We start from the raw sequence: 18037 nt of genomic DNA on the forward strand, positions 1-18037 counted from the left end.
ATGACATTCACGGAGCGGGGAGGGAGGGAGGAGAGGGGCAGGCTCGGCGAGGCCATGTGATGCTGGGCGAGAGAGAGCCGCCGCGCCGGAGCCTCCTTCTTTCCTGCCTCCGATTCCGGGCTGTCATGGCGACCCCCAACAATCTGACCCCCACCAACTGCAGCTGGTGGCCCATCTCCGCGCTGGAGAGCGATGCGGCCAAGCCGGCGGAGGCCCCCGACGCTCCCGAGGCGGCCAGCCCCGCCCATTGGCCCAGGGAGAGCCTGGTTCTGTACCACTGGACCCAGTCCTTCAGCTCGCAGAAGGTAGAGCCGGGCCGGGAGCCGCCTGCGCCGGTGGCCAGGAGGCTTGGGGAGGGGAGCCCCAGGGCTTGAGGGATCTGAGGGCGGCGAAAGACTGGAGGGGGGAACCTGGGGTTTGGGGGTCCCGGAGGTCGGGGGACGCAGGGGTTCCTTCCAGGGCTGCTCACCTGGGAAGCGACAGGCCCTGTCTGGGCCCCAGGAGCACAGTTCTCAATTTTTGGAGCATCCATTCTGCCTCTTTCCCTCCCAGAAACAGCCGGTCTGTTGGGGTGCGGGGCGAGTGGGGGAGCTGAGAAAAGAAACAAAGGCGAGAGGAATGGAATGGGCACTGCTGGGAAGGCGGCTTGGTGGGGTGGGAGGTGCTGCAGCTGCGGGGAGAGAGAAGAAACGCTTCTTGGGGTCCAGCCTCGGTAGCCCCCTCTCAGTCCCTCCCTGCACGCTGCCGTCCCGGACACTGCAGGTCCCCAGGTCACAGCTCCTCTGCCCCTCTGTCTGCGGGCCTTCTTCTGGCTGGGGCTTGGAGGGTCTGTCCCCAGTCGTCGCCCACCCCCCACTCCGTGTCTTGCGCTGAGAAGGAAAGAGTTAAACCATCCCCTGACACCAGCTCGGCTCAGCCCATCAGGTCTGTTTTGCTCTTAAAGGCATAGAGTGGCCCCAGCCCCTAAAATGCTTCTAGGACCTAGGGGAGCTAAGGGGCAGTTGGAAATCCAACTGGATTCTCAGGGTTCCCGCTTCCTGGGGGTGAGGCTGTGAACTGCACCCCTCAGACAGGGGCGCCTCTAGGGGCGCAATCTCCACCCTGGGCGGTTGTCCCGTCTCTGGGCCACGGATTCAGCACCATGGCCAGGGCCCAGAGGCAGGTCCTGCAGGGGCCTAAGTGGCACCACTGCCTGACCCTCTGACTCCTCTTCTTCCTGGAAGATCCTTTTATTCCATTCGTTCATTTTCCAGATGGAAAAACAGATTGCATGAAGAGGAAGAGCCTTGGAACCCAAAGACTTAGATTTGAGTCTTGGTCCAGGCTCATTTCATCATCTGGAAAGCAGGATAGTGATATAACAATAGCTACTTCCAATCCCAACCCCTTCTCAGGGTTGCTGATACGGTTGTTGAAGAAGGGGTATAACTTAGGAACTTAGTGTTATAGACTGGGACTACTCAACTTGAGCGTGCATTAGAATCCCTGGATGATCCTGGTTAAAACCCAGACTGCTGGATTCTACCCCAAGGATCCTGATTCAGTGGGTCTGGAATGGGGTCCAAGATGCTGCTTTTCCAACAAGGGACCAGGTGATGCTGATGAAGCTGGTCCACCAATCATATTGCCCACTGACTCACTGTGGAGCTGTGGACAGGTCCCTTTGCCTGTCCAAGGCCTCAGCTTTATAATCTGTAAAATGGGGTGGATGCAGTAACTTCCTTGGAGGGCTATTGTGAGAGTGAAATGTGATATGATGCACAAAAAGTACTGATGATGGCAGTGCCTGGCGAGGGGTCAAGACTCTGTTGATAATGAGTGTTATGATTTTTTTTTTTTTGAGACAGAGTCTTGCTCTGTTGCCCAGGCTGGAGGGCAGTGGCATTATCTCAGCTCACTGCAACCTCCGCCTCCTGGACTCAAGTGATTCTCCTGTCTCAGCCTCCTGAGTAGCTGGGACTACAGGCATACACCACCACACCTGGCTAATTTTTTTATATTTTTGGTAGAGACAGGGTTTCACCATGTTTGCCAGGCTTGTCTGGAACTCCTGATCTCAAGTGATCCACCCACTTTGGCCTCCCAAAGTGCTAGTATTACAGGTGTGAGCCACCACGTGCGGCCGTTATGATGTTATTAAGGCACTAAGTAATGGAGGGGCCAGAGTTAATCAAGGTCATGCTGGAGTCATCCACAAATTCTGCACATGCTTGCACATGCCAGGCTTCGTTCAAGGAGCCTGGGGATGGGGGCTTTGGAGATGAATCAGACTGCCCTTCAGAGTCTAGAACCTCCTCCCCCCAGAACCTCAGGAAGTGGGCCCCAGCGGCTGGGACCAGACAGGAGGCAGGGAGGTGGCATCTCCCATAACCATATCATGAGGGAGCCTCCTGTTCTTTGCCTCATGAAATATTTCCTATGTAGCCTGAGCTCAGGGCTGAGGTGGCCCCTGAGTCAGGATGAGACCATCTGCTGCAGCCCCACTTTTGACCAAGTCTCTGTCCAAGCTAACCTGGGCATCCTTCTGTCTCCCATACCAGGGCCTTCCCCCTACACAGGGGCCCATAGTGGATTCTAGAAGCAGTGTAGCTTGACAGAAAGGGCATGGGCTCTGCAGTCGTATAGTCCTGGGTTCTATTCTCGTCTTGGCTACTTATTGGCTGAGTGACCTTGGACAAGTCACTTTACCTCTCTGTGCCTCAATGTCCCTATCTGGAAAAGGGGATTTTACATCCTAGCCTGCAGAATTCCTTTAGAAGACATAGGCATATGTTAACTGCCTGGCATGTAGTAGGAGCTTAGCAGGTGAGTTTTCTTCCTTCTCTCCAATCCTGAAGGGCCTTAATTATATAAAGAGGGCAGTCTCCCATTGTCAAGCATCTAAATAGCCTGTCTTTAATGGCACATGAAATATTAATGGAAAAAAATAGCCCACCTCTAGGAGTGATGGTGGCTCCATTGGGCATCTGGAGATCATTCCAGACCCAGAGGGCAACAGGACAGTGTGTGGGTCCAGGGCCCAGACTCTATGACCAGACTGCCTGGGCTTCCATCTCAGCTCTACCACTGACCAGCTGGGTAATCCCGTGCAAGCTGCTTAACCTCTCATGCCCCAGTTATATCCACACCTGTAAATTGAGAATATTAGTGGTGCCTCCCCAACAGGGTCGTTGTAAGGATTCAGCAAATGTATCCATGTCAATCACCTAGAATAGCATGTGGCACATAGAAAGTGCTCAGTTAAGTGCTGGGTGCTGTTATAAAGGCATGGATTTTGGAATCAGCCAGACATGCGGTCAAACCCCAACTCTGCCATTCCCAGCTATGTGACTTTGTGCAAGTGTCTTCTTTACCTCTCTAAGGCAGCTTTCTCATATATTTGGGGGAGAGGGTTGGGGAGACTGAGTGATATCATGCATGTTCACACACTTAGCACAATGCCTTAAACAATTGCCTGTTAATAGTGAGCTTTCAAGCACTATCATAGGTCACGGTTTGGGGCCACAGGGTTTGACGGAGGCTCTAAATGCCTAAGGTCAATGTAAGGATACTTCTGAGGCTGCTCCTGCCCCCAGCCTCCTCCTCCTTTGTGGGGAAGAGTGAGGCCAGGAGGGGCAAAAATGCAGGGAGTCAGGAGACCAAGGTTCTAGTGCTGCCAGTCCCACTAACTGGCTGTGTGAACTGACCCTCTCTGGTCCTCAGTTTTCTCAACAGGGAAATGAACCAGATGTTTGATACAACCTGCCTCTCTCCTCCTTCCCCAGGCAGGAAGAACTGCCCTACCCCTCCGTGCCCCCTGCCTTTGGGGCATCCATCTGTCCTCACACCTGCCACTTTTCAAAAACCAAGATTGCTACTTCCTAGCTGTGTGACTGGACAAATTACTTACAATCTCTGTGCCTGCTTCTTCTTCTTAAAAGTGAGGGTACTGGGAGGTACTAGTACCAATCTCATTGGAATTCATAGGGATTAAGATCTAATGCATGTAAAGCTCTACAACAATGCCTGGCACAGGGGAGGTGCTAATAAGAGTTGGCTGTTGTTACTGCTGTTATTTCCACCAGAGTGTGTCTCTGAGGGTCGTCTCTGGCTCCCTTCAGCAAGCCTGGTTCATGGTTCCCTTACTGCCTCCTCTCAGGGTCTGCCCTGTCTTGGATGTACCTCTGGAGGGCCTCTGGCCCAGCCTTCAGATCCCAGGGGCAAGAGACCCAAGTCTGGGGCCTGCCAGAGGCCAGTTCAGACACCCAGGCATGGCAGGAGAGAAGCAAGAGGTGAAGGATAAGCTCTCTCTCCCGTCCTGCCCTTGCCTTTCAAACTCTTAGGGCTGACCCTCCAACTTGTCCATGCTGCACTTGACCATGTACCGCCTCTCTTCACCTAAGAGGAGCCCCACAGAGGAGAGTTGATGAGGGTAGCAACGAGATGCATCTCCCCGCTTCTCTGCTCAGAAGCCTGCAGTGGCTCCCCAGGTCCCTCCAGGAAAACTCCAGAGTCCTCGCAATGGCCTCAGGCCCTCCTGCAGGGTCCTAACCTTGCTTGAGTCAAGACCTAAGTTAGGGGAAGCATATGGGCCCTTCTCAGAATAATGTTTTTAATTGACTAAAATAAAATGTATAGGATTTTTAGATTAGAATGAAAACCAATCGTATTGAAGTACAGCGTTATATAATAATATTTATGTTTCTGTATTAACCCCTTATATAACACGGTCTGGTGGCAGGTCTCACAACAACTGTCATGCTGGAGTCGTGATGAGTGCGCATGATATTTTGAGACAACTGCAACAACTGTGAAGTGATGAAAATATCTGATTCCTAGTGGTGACAATATTGCAGGCACTGCTAAACGCTACCCTACTTTATCGCCTACATTCATAATTGAAGAAAATGCTAACTGTCAGTTTGAGATTACTGAAAATAAACATGTAATTTTCCCATCCTAGTTCAAGGAGTCCCTGAATTAATTCATGGACCTCTTGGCCTGGGAGTGTGGACTAAAAGATCCTGTGCACAACCCGGCCAGGCGTGGTGGCTCACATCTGTAATCCCAACACTGTGGGAGGCCAAGGTGGGTGGATCACCTGAGGTCAGGAGTTTGAGACCAACCTGGCCAACAGGTGAAACCCTGTCTCTTCTAAAAATACAGGCTGGGCATGGTGGCTCACGCCTGTAATCCCAGCACTTTGGGAGGCCGAGGCGGGCAGATCACCTGAGGTTAGGAGGTTGAGACCAGCCTGACCAACATGGTGAAATCCTGTCTTTACCAAAAATACAAGAATTAGCTGGGCGTGGTGGTGTGCACTTGTGATCCCAGCTACTCGGGAGGCTGAGACAAGAGAATCGCTTGAACTCGAGAGGTGGAGGTTGCAGTCAGATGAGATTGCACCACTGCACTCCAACTTGGGTAACAAGAGTGAAACTCCAGCTCAAAACAAACAAACAAACAATCAAAAACAAAAATTAGCTAGGCGTGATGGTGCATGCCCGTAGTCCCAGCTACTTAGGAGGCTGAGGCAGGAAAATTGCTTGAATCCAGGAGGTGGAGGTTGCAGTGAGCTAAGATTGCACCATTGAACTCCAGCCTGGACAACTGAGTGAGACCTTGTCTCAAAAAAAAAAAAAAAAAAAATTCCTATGCACAACCCTTTCTGCTCCTACCCTCCTCGTCTATTCCTGACTGCCCTGCTCCAGACACACTGGCTTCCTTGCTGTCTTTTGAGTATGTCCAACATGCTTAGAGCCTTAGCACTGGCTGTTCCCTCTGACTGAAGCTCTCTTCCCCAGGTCCCTGGGCGGACCACTTCCTCACTTCTTTCAAGCCTTTGCTCAAGGGCCACCTTCTCGAGAGGCCTGCCCTAATAGACCACCTTAATTAAAATTGCTACCTTTCTCCCTGACACCATGGTACCCCGATTCCCCTTCCCTGCTCTATTTTCTCTTTTTTTGGAAGCACTCACCGTCTTTTGACAGTCCAAATTGCTTATCATCTGCCTGCCCCCACTGACATGTCAGTTCCCTGAGGGCAGGGATCATTGTTTTGTTCACTGCTGAGTTTCCAACAAGACCTGGCACATAGTAGGCACTCAATAAACAAGTGGTGAAAAGTGATGGATTTGCAAGCTGTAAGGTGTTATGTTAAAAAGCCATTTGACTCTGTAAATCTAAAACTGCTCTAAAAATAAGGCCTACTAATTTTTTTAAAACAAGAATTTGAAATAAACTGAGGTCAGAGATGCTAAGTGTCTTTTACAAAGTCACACCGCAACTAAATGACTAGGCAGAGACACCAACCCAGCCCATCACATAAACAAGGGCCTGGGTGAGGAGAGGCAGTGCCTGACCGATGACAATGAGGCACCGTGGGTGATTTTCAGGCACCCACAGGGAAGTTCGTTTACCCAGAGATGGTTGATGTCTGATCACACTAAGTGGTGACCACCTAGGTCTGGTCCAGCCTCCAGGGGGCAGAGATGGCAGATGCCCTTGGTAGCTGAATGCCCTTCCCTTAGGCTTGGCTTCCTCTCTGGGTCCCCCTCCCCCACAGGGTGACACATGGCTCTGGCCTGTAGCTCAGCTAAAGGTGAAAGTCTCCTTGGCCGCCTGCCAGGGTGACCCCAAAGCAGCTCCAAGCAGGATTATCATGCCCCTAAAGATAGTCCCCTCCCCAAATAGCAGCCCTATCTGACACTTTCACAGGAGACCCAGGGTAGAGCACGGGAGCGGCCCCTGGAGGCAGGTGCCCTGCCAAGATGGAAGGCCAACTGTCCGGCCCTACCAAGGGCAAAGGCCTGGTTTGGGCTCCGTTTCCACCCATTCAGAGGTCCCAGCTTGGCCTGGAGGATGGAGGGCCAGGTAAAGACAAGAGAAGGGGGCTTTCTGCTCCAGCCAAACTCCAGTCTCCACTACTCTGGGCTTCTCCAGGGCACAGGCCGCCCATGAGCTCAAATATACACATGCATACATGCTCCCACGCATGCACACTCACACTGACACAGGCACACACACGGCACACACTCACATGTGCACACTTGCGCACTCTCACATCCACACTCACACAGTCCTTGAATACTCACACTTACTCATGCACTCTTCCATGCACACCCACACTCACACACATGCAGACACGCAAACACATTTGCTCACTCATACACACGTACTCACACACTCAGACCCAAACAGATGCTGCCCCCAGGCTGCTCACTCTCTGCAACAGTTTTTCCCCCTCTCTCAGACAGAACCAGAAGCTCCCTCCCACTGCCGAGGAGGGAGGCAGAGCCAGCCCTGTCTCCTGCCTCCTGCAAGGTTGTGAATGTAGTAGTGTCAGCTTGCAGCAGGGCTGCGGGGCACTCTGTGAACACTGAATCCAGCCACCTTGTTTTGCTGATGAGAAAAAGGAGGCTCAGAAAGGGGCAGTGATAGCTCTAAGGTCACACAGCATTGTTATGGCAGATCCAAGATGAGGACTTGAGTCCCTGCCTCCTAGCCCAGGGTCTCTACCTGCACCATGCACCCCACCTATAGGACCTGCTCTTGGCTGATGGAGTAAATAAGTCTGTGAATGAATGTTGGGTGTTTCAGGGTAAGTTACCTTTCCCTTCCCATGATCCACTAAACAGGAGGAAGTGTTTATGTTCACTGTGAGGGTGGGGCATGAAGTACTCTAGGACACACCAGGGTGTGTGCGTGGTGTGTGTGTGTGATAAGTGATGCTAGAACCCATGTATTAACCTTCTGTGCTGGGGCTGTCTCCACAACAGCCCATTTCAACCTCACACTGCATTCCTCACTTCACAGAAGCTAGAAATCAGAGAGAGCAAGTGACTTGTTCAAGGTCACACAGCAAATAAGCAGTAGAGCTAGGCTTCCAAGTCAAAGTCTGTCTGCCTCCAAAACCTGCCCTCATACCAGCGGCTAAGACGCATTACCCCTACTGTGTTCCAGGCACCATTCCACAGGGACTAATGCATTTCATCCTCACAGCAGGCCTCCGAGGCAATTACTATAGGACTCCCACTGGATAAGGGGGAAACTGAGGCACAAAGAAGTAAAGCTGCCCAGGCATGGTGGCTCACGCCTGTAATCCCAGCACTTTGGGAGGTCAAGGCAGATGGATCACTTGAGGTCAGGAGTTCAAGACCAGCCTAGCCAATATGGTGAAACCCCATCTCTACTAAACATACAAAAATTAGCCGAGCATGGTGGCATGCTCCTGTAATCCCAGCTACTCAGGAGGCTGAGGTAGGAGAATCACTTGAACCCAGGAGGCAGAGGTTGCAGTGAGCTGAGATCGCACCACTGCACTCCAGCCTGAGCAACAGAGCGAGACTCTGTCTCAAAAATAAATAAATAAATAAATAAATTAAGCTACTTGTAAAGCCAAGTCATCCAGCAAATAAGTGTAAAGCTGGGATTTGAAACAACACCGTTCAGGTTCTGCCCATGACACTGCATTGCCTCTTCTGGATGCTTAACTTGTCCCAGGAGCCACCATCTCAGCTGTGGGTGGAGACATTAGTGCTCAAGGGGAATGGGCCTTTCCTCTTTTGGGGATACCCTCCCTCTCCCCTGGACCAGAGTGGAAGGTGGGGAAGGAAGCATAAGAATGGGGCCACTTGCCATCTTGCCAGGGGATCTTGGACAAGCCCATCCTTCCTTTTGAGTCTCAGTCCACAGGCAGGGGGCAACAGGACTAGGTGATCTCTAACCATCTTCCAGCTCAGAAATATTGGGCTGGGTCAGGAGCATACCCCAGCCTCAAGGCTCTCTGGCAGCTTCTACCAGCTCAAATGTTTGTCTGGGAGCCCCTAGAAACATAAAGAAAGACTCAGGAAGGGGCAAGCCCAGAACTCCCTGGAAGGAGCCCTCAGGGCAGAGAGCACTGGTTTGGGAGTCAAGAAATTCGCTTCCAGTTTTAAGTCTGCTGCTGAATTGCTGTGTGACTTTGGGTAGATTACTTGCCATCTCTGGGCTTTAGTTTTCTCATCAAGAAAAATGGGGAGATACTCACTGTTCTACTCTCCTCTAGGGGCTGTTGTGAGTTTCCAACCAGGTAACCAGGTGAGATGTTTGGGGGAAATAAAGGGCTCGACTAATGTTGGCAAGTTACTTTTCCCCTCACTTAGTACCCCAAATAATTTGAGAAATTTAGCGATTGATTATGATAATAATAAGAGTTTCTGACCAGGCACGGTGGCTAACACCTGTAATCCCAGCAGTTTGGGAGGCCAAGGTGGCCAGATCACTTGAGGTCAGGAGTTGAAGACCAGCCTGACCAACATGGCAAAACCCTGTCTCTACTAAAAATACAAAAATTAGCTGGGCGTAGTGGTGAGAGCCTGTAGTCGGGAGGCTGAGGCAAGAGAATCGCTTGAGTCCAGGAGGCAGAGGTTGCAGAGAGCTGAGATTGCGCCACTGCACTCCAGCCTGGGCAATACAGCGAGACTCTGTCTTAAAAAAAGGAAAAAAAAAAAAAAAAGAGTTTCTGTGAATTTCCTGGCCAGATCCACTCCTAGGGGCCAGGCTGAGTGTTCAACTGTGATAACGACGATCACAAATTGAGTGCCAATAATTTGTCCCAGACACTGGGTTGGTACTGTGAATACTCTCATTTTTAAAATAAGGAAACTGAGGCTCAGAAAGTTTAAGGATTTTGCCCACACTCACACAGCCAGGAATCCTATCCCAGATGTGTTCAGCTGTCAAATCCAGCCGCTTAGCCACCAGGCAGCACTGCCCTTTGTCCCCCAAGCAGAACTGCGCTCCTCCCTCCACCAGGCACGTGCCCCTGGGAGATATCCCCCCAAACCCAGGTGCCCAAGAACGGGCTGAAAGCAATCGTCTCCCCTCCTGTGTGTGACCTCTGACCTCCCTCCCCGCACACCCCCGCCCCACCTGGGCAGAGTGTCCCCTGTGTCCGCCCGCCTTCCCCGCTCTGACCCTGGCGCCTGCAGGTGCGGCTGGTGATCGCCGAGAAGGGCCTGGTGTGCGAGGAGCGGGACGTGAGCCTGCCGCAGAGCGAGCACAAGGAGCCGTGGTTCATGCGGCTCAACCTGGGCGAGGAGGTGCCCGTCATCATCCACCGCGACAACATCATCAGTGACTATGACCAGATCATTGACTATGTGGAGCGCACCTTCACAGGAGGTATGGCTGCCTCCCCACCCAGGGGCCCACTCCATACCACAGATCCTCAGGGGCCTGCACAGGCTCAGACAGGGTCCCAGAACTTTGGGAAGTCTGGGAAATTCACTGGAGCCATGGGCAAGGCCCAATCTACCCAGAAAGGAGCCGCAGAGCCACAGGCAGGGTTCAGATGCCCCCAAGAGCCCCAGAGCCTCAGGCATAGCTACTGATCCATACAGAGACCTCCCCTCCCCTGGTACTGTAAGGGCACGACCCAGACACCCCCCCAACAGGAGCAGTGGGGCTATAGCCCTTTCCCCTGAGCTCTGGAGTCACAGGCACAGCCCCTTCAGCATGAGTGGCCCCAGACCACCCTCTAGGTCCCCATAGACAGGGTCCAGATCTCCCAGGGGTTCCAGAGCAAGGGCAGGGCCCAGCTCCCTCTGGAACATAGATTCCCTAGGAACCCATAAGAACCTGAAGACATGTTCCCAGACACCCCAGAACCCTGAGACAGGGGAGGGCCCAGACACCCCAGAACCCTGAGACGGGGAGGGCCCAGGTACCCCAGAACCCCATGGACAGGGGAGAGCCCAGACACCCCAAAACCCCGCAGGTAGGGGAGGGCCCAGGTACCCCAGAACCTCGCAGAGACCCCGTCCTGTCCCCGCTTAAGCTCTCCTCAGGCTCAGGAACTTACTGCCCATTGCAGAGGCTCAGACACCCACTGGGAGGGCATCAGGGCCCAGACATGCACTGTTTTAAAAGAATGTGAATTGGTTGCCAACATTTAAAAGTCAAGGGGACCCAAGCATTGAACACCCAGGTTGCAGCTTCTCTTGAATCCCGCAACACTGGGCCTAGGCCCCTGCCTGGCAGCAAGTCTGGAGCTGAGGAGAGCTAACCCTCGGGGACAGCTTGGCAGAGCCCAGTGAGGAGAGATGGCCAGGCCACCACTAGGATCCCCTGTCCGCCAGCAGCCGAGCCTGAGCATGGGGGTCCCGGGGCCTCTGGGCAGAGACATCTTGGGGCTCAGGGATGCCGGGGGCAGGTGGCCGGGGCAGGTGCCCCTCTGGGTGCCCTGCCCAGCCCCTGGCGGTGCCCACAGAGCACGTGGTGGCCCTGATGCCCGAGGTGGGCAGCCTGCAGCACGCGCGGGTGCTGCAGTACCGGGAGCTGCTGGACGCGCTGCCCATGGATGCCTACACACACGGCTGCATCCTGCACCCTGAGCTCACCACCGACTCCATGATCCCCAAGTATGCCACGGCCGAGATCCGCAGTGAGTGCCGGGGCGGCGAGACAGCCCCTCTGCTTTCCCCCTTCGCTGCCGCTCCTTTCTTCCAAAGGATGTCCTCCCTCTCCTGGGCCTCTCTCTGTCCTCCCCTTCCTCCTCCTTCTCTCCCTCTCGCATTCTCCATTTGTCCCCGCCTCTCTCTAAGTGCTCGGGGTTGGTTTCTCATTCTGCTGGTCTCTCTCTCTCTCTTGCTCTTTCTCTCTGTTCCTCTTGCTTGCCATCCCCTTCACCCCTGACTTCCTGGCCTTCCATCTCATTCACCCAGTTTCTAACAGAATATGTCTCTCTACCTCTCTGCCAGTCTCGCTCCCATCCCCCTCCCCTGTCACCTACTCTTGTCCTGCCCTCCCACACAGAGGCTATGGGGCTGTCTGTCCCCACAAGGTTTGTTCTCCCCGCATGAGTTTCAGCCTTAGACAGTCAGGGCTGTGCTTGGTGGCCAAGGGCTCTGAGTGACCTCAGGATTAGGATTACCAAGGAAGGTGGCCCAGATGTGTCAAGGCCCCCAGTGGGGTCTCAGATTGAAGGTCACCCATGAGCATGTCCTGTCCTAATGGCCAGCCTGGACATGCCCACAGCCTACTTCATCCTTTTGTATCTGACACCCAGTGAATGGGTGTTGGATTAAATCAGATAATCCCTCAGCAGCTGTTTACAGACTACGATCTAGGTTTTGAACAAACACCATGGGGTCCTACAGCCAAAAGACACCTGAAGATTCTTAGTAGATAATAGGTGCTCAGTAAATGATCATGTCGTCCCCCTCAAAGGAATGTGGCTAATGCTCAAAGGCAGGGTTGGGGCGGTGTTAAGTTGTGGAACTCAACCCTGCTCAACCCTGTCCCTTGAGAACCATTGTCATTGAACAAGACTCAGATTTTTTTTTTTTTTTTTTTTTTTTTTTGGTGAGACAGGGTCTCCCTCTGTCATCCAGGCTGGAGTGTAGTGGCGCAATCATGACTCACTGCAACCTCTTCCACCCAGTCTCAAGTGATTCTCCTACCTCAGCCTCCCAAGTAGCTGAGACCCCAGGCACATGCTGCCACGCCTGGCTAATTTTTTGTATTTTTGGTAGAGATGAGGTTTTGCCATATTGCCCAGGCTGGTCTTGAACTCCTGACCTCAGGTGATCTGCCTGCCTCAGCCTCTCAAAGTGCTGGGATTACAGGCATGAGCCACCATATTTGGCCAAGACTCAGGATTTACCTGTACATCTGGCTCCCAGCAACAGCCCCCTCAACAACATTTATGAGGCCCTGGGCAGGGGACTGGGGACAAACAGGAATAGACACAGCTTCTGCCATCCCAGGGTCAAGTTCCATGGAAGGAAAGACAAGTCACCAGGCAATTACGGTGCAGGACTAAGTGAGTTTGAATGAGCTCTCAGGAGGGCAGCCTGGCACTCTATGTCAAACATAAGAAAGCCCACATCTTGGAGATTACCCTTCAGTTACACTTGAACATATGCACCAAGAAGTATGAACAAAGGTATTCACTGCAGCATAGTTGGCAAGAGCAAGAATATCGCTGAAAATTACCCAGCTGTCATGAATTGGGAACTAGGTAAATAAGTTATGGGTACTTCCATACAACGGAATACTGTGCAGATGTTTTTAAAAATTAATAGGTGTATGGAATGCTTCCTAAGATATATTAGTGAGTGGAAAAAAGTGAAGGGCAAAAAAAAAAAAAAAAAAAAACAACTAGTGTGCTCTCATTAGCACTCAGAAGGGGGTTAAATGGACACACAGGTGCTTGCACTGCAAGGAGTATTTCTGGAAGGATACAGAGAAGCTGCCAATAGTTTGTGTCTTTGGGGAGCAGAACTAAGAGACTGCAGCTGTAGAGGACAGAGATTTACTTTTATAGTACATTCTTCAATCTTGTTTGAATTTCAACAATATACATGTATATCCTGCTCAAAAATAAATTCGTTTAAAAATGTTTAATCTGGTGCCTATGAGTGTTATGAGCAGGAGATCAGGGAGGTTGTAGGCATACACGATGTCCACCCCAGCCTCTGGGGCCACAGAAGCCTTCCAAAATGCAGCAGCGACCGAGGATGTATAGCAGGTAGAAGGGGAGGAAGAGGGAGAATTCTTTCACATTCTGGAGTAGGACAGGGTATATTGTTTTTGGGGAATGGAGGAAGCTCAGTGTGGTGCAAATGTAGCCCAAGGTGGGGTGGAAATGGTCGTGGTGCGTGTCTGGGGAGGAGGGTCTGGCAGAATTTGGATTTTGTCCAAAGAGCAGTGGAGAAACGGTGACGGGAAGTGACATCGTCAGAGCTGCATTTTACAAAGATCTCTCCTCTGAGGGAAGAATGAACGGGGTAGGCCCTGGCTGTTGGTTGGCAGGGGCCTGGCCAAAGGCTGGAGGCAGTCCCCAAGGGCTTCTGGGAATTAGGGGCACTCTCCCTCAATCTTGCCCTGAGCCATTTGAAGGTGCCTAGAAGGCACTGGGAGTCCAGAGCAGACCCAGCCCACCCCCTCTCTCCCCATCTTTCTCTGAGGAGGCAGAGAGGATCTCAGGGCTCCAGCCCAGCTGGGGGATGAGGGGAGGGAGGTCCCAGAGTGCAGAAGGAGTAGAAGCCAGCCTGCAGTGACCCCTTAATCAGTCTCAAGTCTTCTCTTGAGGTGGCCTGCCCTCCTGGAGTCTAAAGCCACCACAAGGGCAGCACTGGGTGACACGCAAGAAAGAAGATGCTGTCCTTGACCTTCACATTCATAAAACATCAATGAGACTTAATATAGCCCTGAAGCTGAATGATCTGGGAGTGTGTTTACTGGGATTTGTGTCAGGACAGGAGATGGGGCAGTGGGTGGTGAAATCTCAGAGGACAGAAGCTAAACAACCTAAGTCACTCACTCATTTCATTCATTCATTCATTCATTCAACACTCACTGAGCTCCTGGTCTGTGCCAGGCCTGTGTTGAGTTTTAAGGGAACAAAGATGAATCTGACATAGCCACTGCTCTCCAGAAGCTCAAGTGTTAGAGGGAGACATACGCATTCAGTGATAACTACATTAACACCAAAATCTCCATGTACAGCAAGCAGGCAGGTTGTGGACTCAAGCCCAGGAGGGCTCTTTTCATATAGACAGCAAGATTAATGGAGTTGTGAATGGCAGCTCTGATTAGTGTGTTTGCATTCCCTGGCAGAAATCTGTAGGGCGTAAACTGGGGAACAAAGACATTGAGTGGGCAGACCTCCTAGAGGATCAGGAAGGGCTTCATGGAGGAGGAAATCTTTAGCTGAATCTAGAAGGAGGTTTTCAGGAAAGGAGGATAAGGCTATTTTAGGAAGAAGTAGTAGTATGAGCAGAAGCCTGGAGGTGTTGGAGTGGTCTGGCACATTCAGGGAACAGCAAGCATGTACAGTGGCTGAAATGTACATATTGGGACAGGAACAGTTGGGAAAACTCAGTGAAAGATGGAGTAGGTGAGAAGGAGGGCAAGTGGATCCTGAAGGCTCTTTGAAGGCAAGTTGAGGAGCTAGGATGTTATCTGAGAGCAGTGAGGAGCCAGGGGTGGGTTTTAAACAGTGAGTGGCATGGTCAAGTGTGGGAAGAAGATATCTCTGGCAGGGGTGGGAAGGGCTTGTAAGGGAGAGAGGGGAGGTGACAGAGGGTGGGTGAAATCATCTAGGTGAGACATTAATGGGGTCTGATCTAAGAGATAGTCAGTTAAATGGAGGAGGTTAAATGTGAGAAAATATGAGAAAGATGGAGGAGGAAGAATCAACAGGACCTGGGAATGACTTGATGTGGGGTGAGGTAGTGGGAGGAGCTGAGGGAAAATCCAGGAATCTGGCTGAGCTTTGTGTCGGGGAGGGGATGCTGCAATTTGGGAAGAATGCAGGGGGAGAAGCAGTGAGGCAGGGAAGATGACCAGGTCTAGGGTTGGGTCTATCGGTTTCTGGTATCTACTACTCATCCTCAAGGGTACAGCCTCCTCCTCCGTGAGGTCTCTCAGCCCATTGTGTCCCAGGCAGGCAGCCCCTGGGTCCCTCTGCCTTGTTTTCACTCTTCCCTACAGTTTAATCATGCTGTACCATAGAGTTTATTTTTATTTTTTTAAATGTGTATTTTATAATATTGCTGATGTATATTATTTATTTATTTTTGTATTTTTTTAGAGTAAGGGTCTCACTCTGTCGCCCAGACTGGAGTGCAGTGGTGCAATCATAGCTCACTGCAGCCTCGACCTCCCAGGCTTAAGCGATCCTCCTGCCTCAACCTCCTGAGTAGCTGGGACTATGGTGTGCGCCACTACACCTGGCTAACTATTTTTTTTAAAGATGAGTTCTTGCTATGTTGCCCAAGCTGGTCTTGAACTCTCCTGGGCTCAAGTGATCCTCTCACCTCAGCCTCCCAAAGTGTTAGGATTACAGGGGTGAGCCATTGGCCGAGATTTCTTTATGTGCCTATCTCTCCCACCAGCCTGAGCTCAGGGCAGGATGGCATCTCATCCATCACTACGGCACAGTCTGCAGTGCTCCCTAAGTGTTGGCTGTTGATAGTATTACTCCTCTGACCAGTGTTTGGATGGGGCCTACTTCAAGTTGTGTAAGGGAGGTGATGGGGGAGCAACCGAGGTTTCAGAGGGATGGGACCTTTCCTATTATCACCCCAGGACATTTAGCCAATGCCACCACGGACCTCATGAAACTGGACCATGAAGAGGAGCCCCAGCTCTCTGAGCCCTACCTTTCTAAACAGAAGAAGCTCATGGTGAGTACCTTCCGGCCCATTGAGTCCCCTTCCCTAAGAGCTCTTCCATGGAAATGAACAATAGGAGAAACTAAGTAGAAGATCAGCTGATGATATGAAATGGAAAAGCCCCTGGCTTGCTTTCCCAATCCTGTCCCCTGCCATTTACTAGCTGTTAGACCTTGGGTAATCCACTGCTGCCCTGGGGCCTCAGTTTCCTCACGTGTTAGGTTGTGTCTTTAAAAGCAGAGCATTGGCCAGGCATGGTGGTTCACTCCTGTAATCCCAGCACTTTGGGAGGCCAAGGCAAGTGGATCACTTGAGGTCAGGAGTTCGAGACCAGCCTGGCCAACATGGTGAAACCCCGTCTCTACTAAAAATACAAAAATTAGTCGGGCATCATGGCAGATGCCTGTAGTCCCAGCTACTCCGGAGGCTGAGGCAGGAGAATTGCCTGAACCTGGGAGGCGGAGGTTGCAGTGAGCTGAGATCGGGCCACTACACTCTAGCCTGGGCAACAAAGTGAGACTCTGTCTCAAATAATAATAATTATAATAAATATATAAATAAATAAAAATAAATGCAGAGCACTGAATAGGGGTTCTTGGGAAAGGAGGTATTGAAGGATTGCTCTGAGGGGGACCCCAGAGGGATGGGAGGGATAAGGAAGAGGAAGCTGCTAAGCCTCAATTGATTCCACAGGAAGCTCTGGAGCACAAATGGCACCACAAAGGTGATCAACCTTGAAGTAAGAGGCCAGCCTTTTATCCCCTCATATCAGTGGGACATTGGCTACAGATTGTTGGAGGGAGGGGTGCGGGCAGGTAACCTCCCAAGTATTTGTGGGCAATACAGCTCCTTATTGGCTGAGAGAAGGGGCAGCTGTGAGCCACTAGCAGCCAGCCCTCCCAGCATCTGGGTGTAAGAATGTACCAGGGATCTAGGCAGGACAGCCAAGCTCACAGGACTGTTGTAGGCGCCAGATGAGGGTGCTTCATAACAGGGGGGCATCCTATACACTTGGGGGGCATTTGGAGGCTGGGTTTGCAGAAGAAGTTCAGCAAAGCTCCTTCCATCCCTGAACATCCTGGCTCTATCGAGGCCAACTCAGCTTCTCTTGGCCCTGTCCTGCCCCCAGGCCAAGATCTTGGAGCACGATGATGTGAGCTACCTGAAGAAGATCCTCGGGGAGCTGGCCATGGTGCTGGACCAGATCGAGGCCGAGCTGGAGAAGAGGAAGCTGGAGAACGAGGGTGGGTGCCAGCCCTGGGGGAGGTGGGGGCTGCAGCCCACCCAGCCTACTCTTTCCCTGCCCAGTTTCAGCCTCTTTTTTCCCCAAAAGTCTCAGAGGACCTCCCAGGTGGTTAAAAGGATGGGCTATGGAGTCAGACTTAGGTTCAAGTCATAACTTGGCCACTTCCTAGCTTAGTAAATGTGACTGAACTTCAGTTTCCCGTCTATAAAATGGGGATAATAGTAGGACCTGCCTCAAAGAGCTGTTGAGACATTGTGTGAAATAATACATGTAGAGTGCTTAGATTAGGGCTTAGCACATAGTAGGTGTTTAATAAAGGTAGGTGAAGATGATGTTAAGAGTGGTGATGACCACTACCCACCACACCATCCCACTTGCCCTGCCCAAGAATGCATTATGGCTCCTTCATGCTCCAGCCAGACATCCAAGCTCACCCAGACTCTCCTCAACCTTGACTCTTCCTGTTCCCAGCTGGGCCTCTAGACTTGGACATGCCAGCTTCATTCTACCTCCACGCTTTTGCTCCCACAGCCCTCCCTCCTGGAGCACCCTTCCTACACCACTCCACTCCATTTTGCCTGTTGCACACCATCTTTGCCACAGCCCTTCTTCAAATCTCATTCTGAGCTTCCCATCTTGCTCCGTTTAAT

General features: G+C 51.8%; 1 protein-coding gene across 2 annotated transcripts in view; it reads left to right on the top strand.

The window, feature by feature from the left end:
• Positions 1-18037, top strand: part of GDAP1L1 (ganglioside induced differentiation associated protein 1 like 1) — a 32706-nt gene continuing 14669 nt past the window's right edge. The window contains exons 1-5 of one of the 2 annotated variants that reach the window (XM_009233610.3): positions 1-305; positions 9950-10142; positions 11230-11403; positions 16056-16153; positions 17271-17385. In XM_009233610.3, the coding sequence (XP_009231885.3) occupies positions 60-305; positions 9950-10142; positions 11230-11403; positions 16056-16153; positions 17271-17385 (826 nt within the window). In that variant the 5' untranslated portion in view covers positions 1-59. The remainder of the gene's footprint in view (positions 306-9949; positions 10143-11229; positions 11404-16055; positions 16154-17270; positions 17386-18037) is intronic. The other variant, XM_024239115.2, reaches the window with a different exon arrangement.

This window comes from Pongo abelii, chromosome 21, assembly GCF_028885655.2.
Source record: "Pongo abelii isolate AG06213 chromosome 21, NHGRI_mPonAbe1-v2.0_pri, whole genome shotgun sequence".
NCBI classification, from domain to species: domain Eukaryota; kingdom Metazoa; phylum Chordata; class Mammalia; order Primates; family Hominidae; genus Pongo; species Pongo abelii.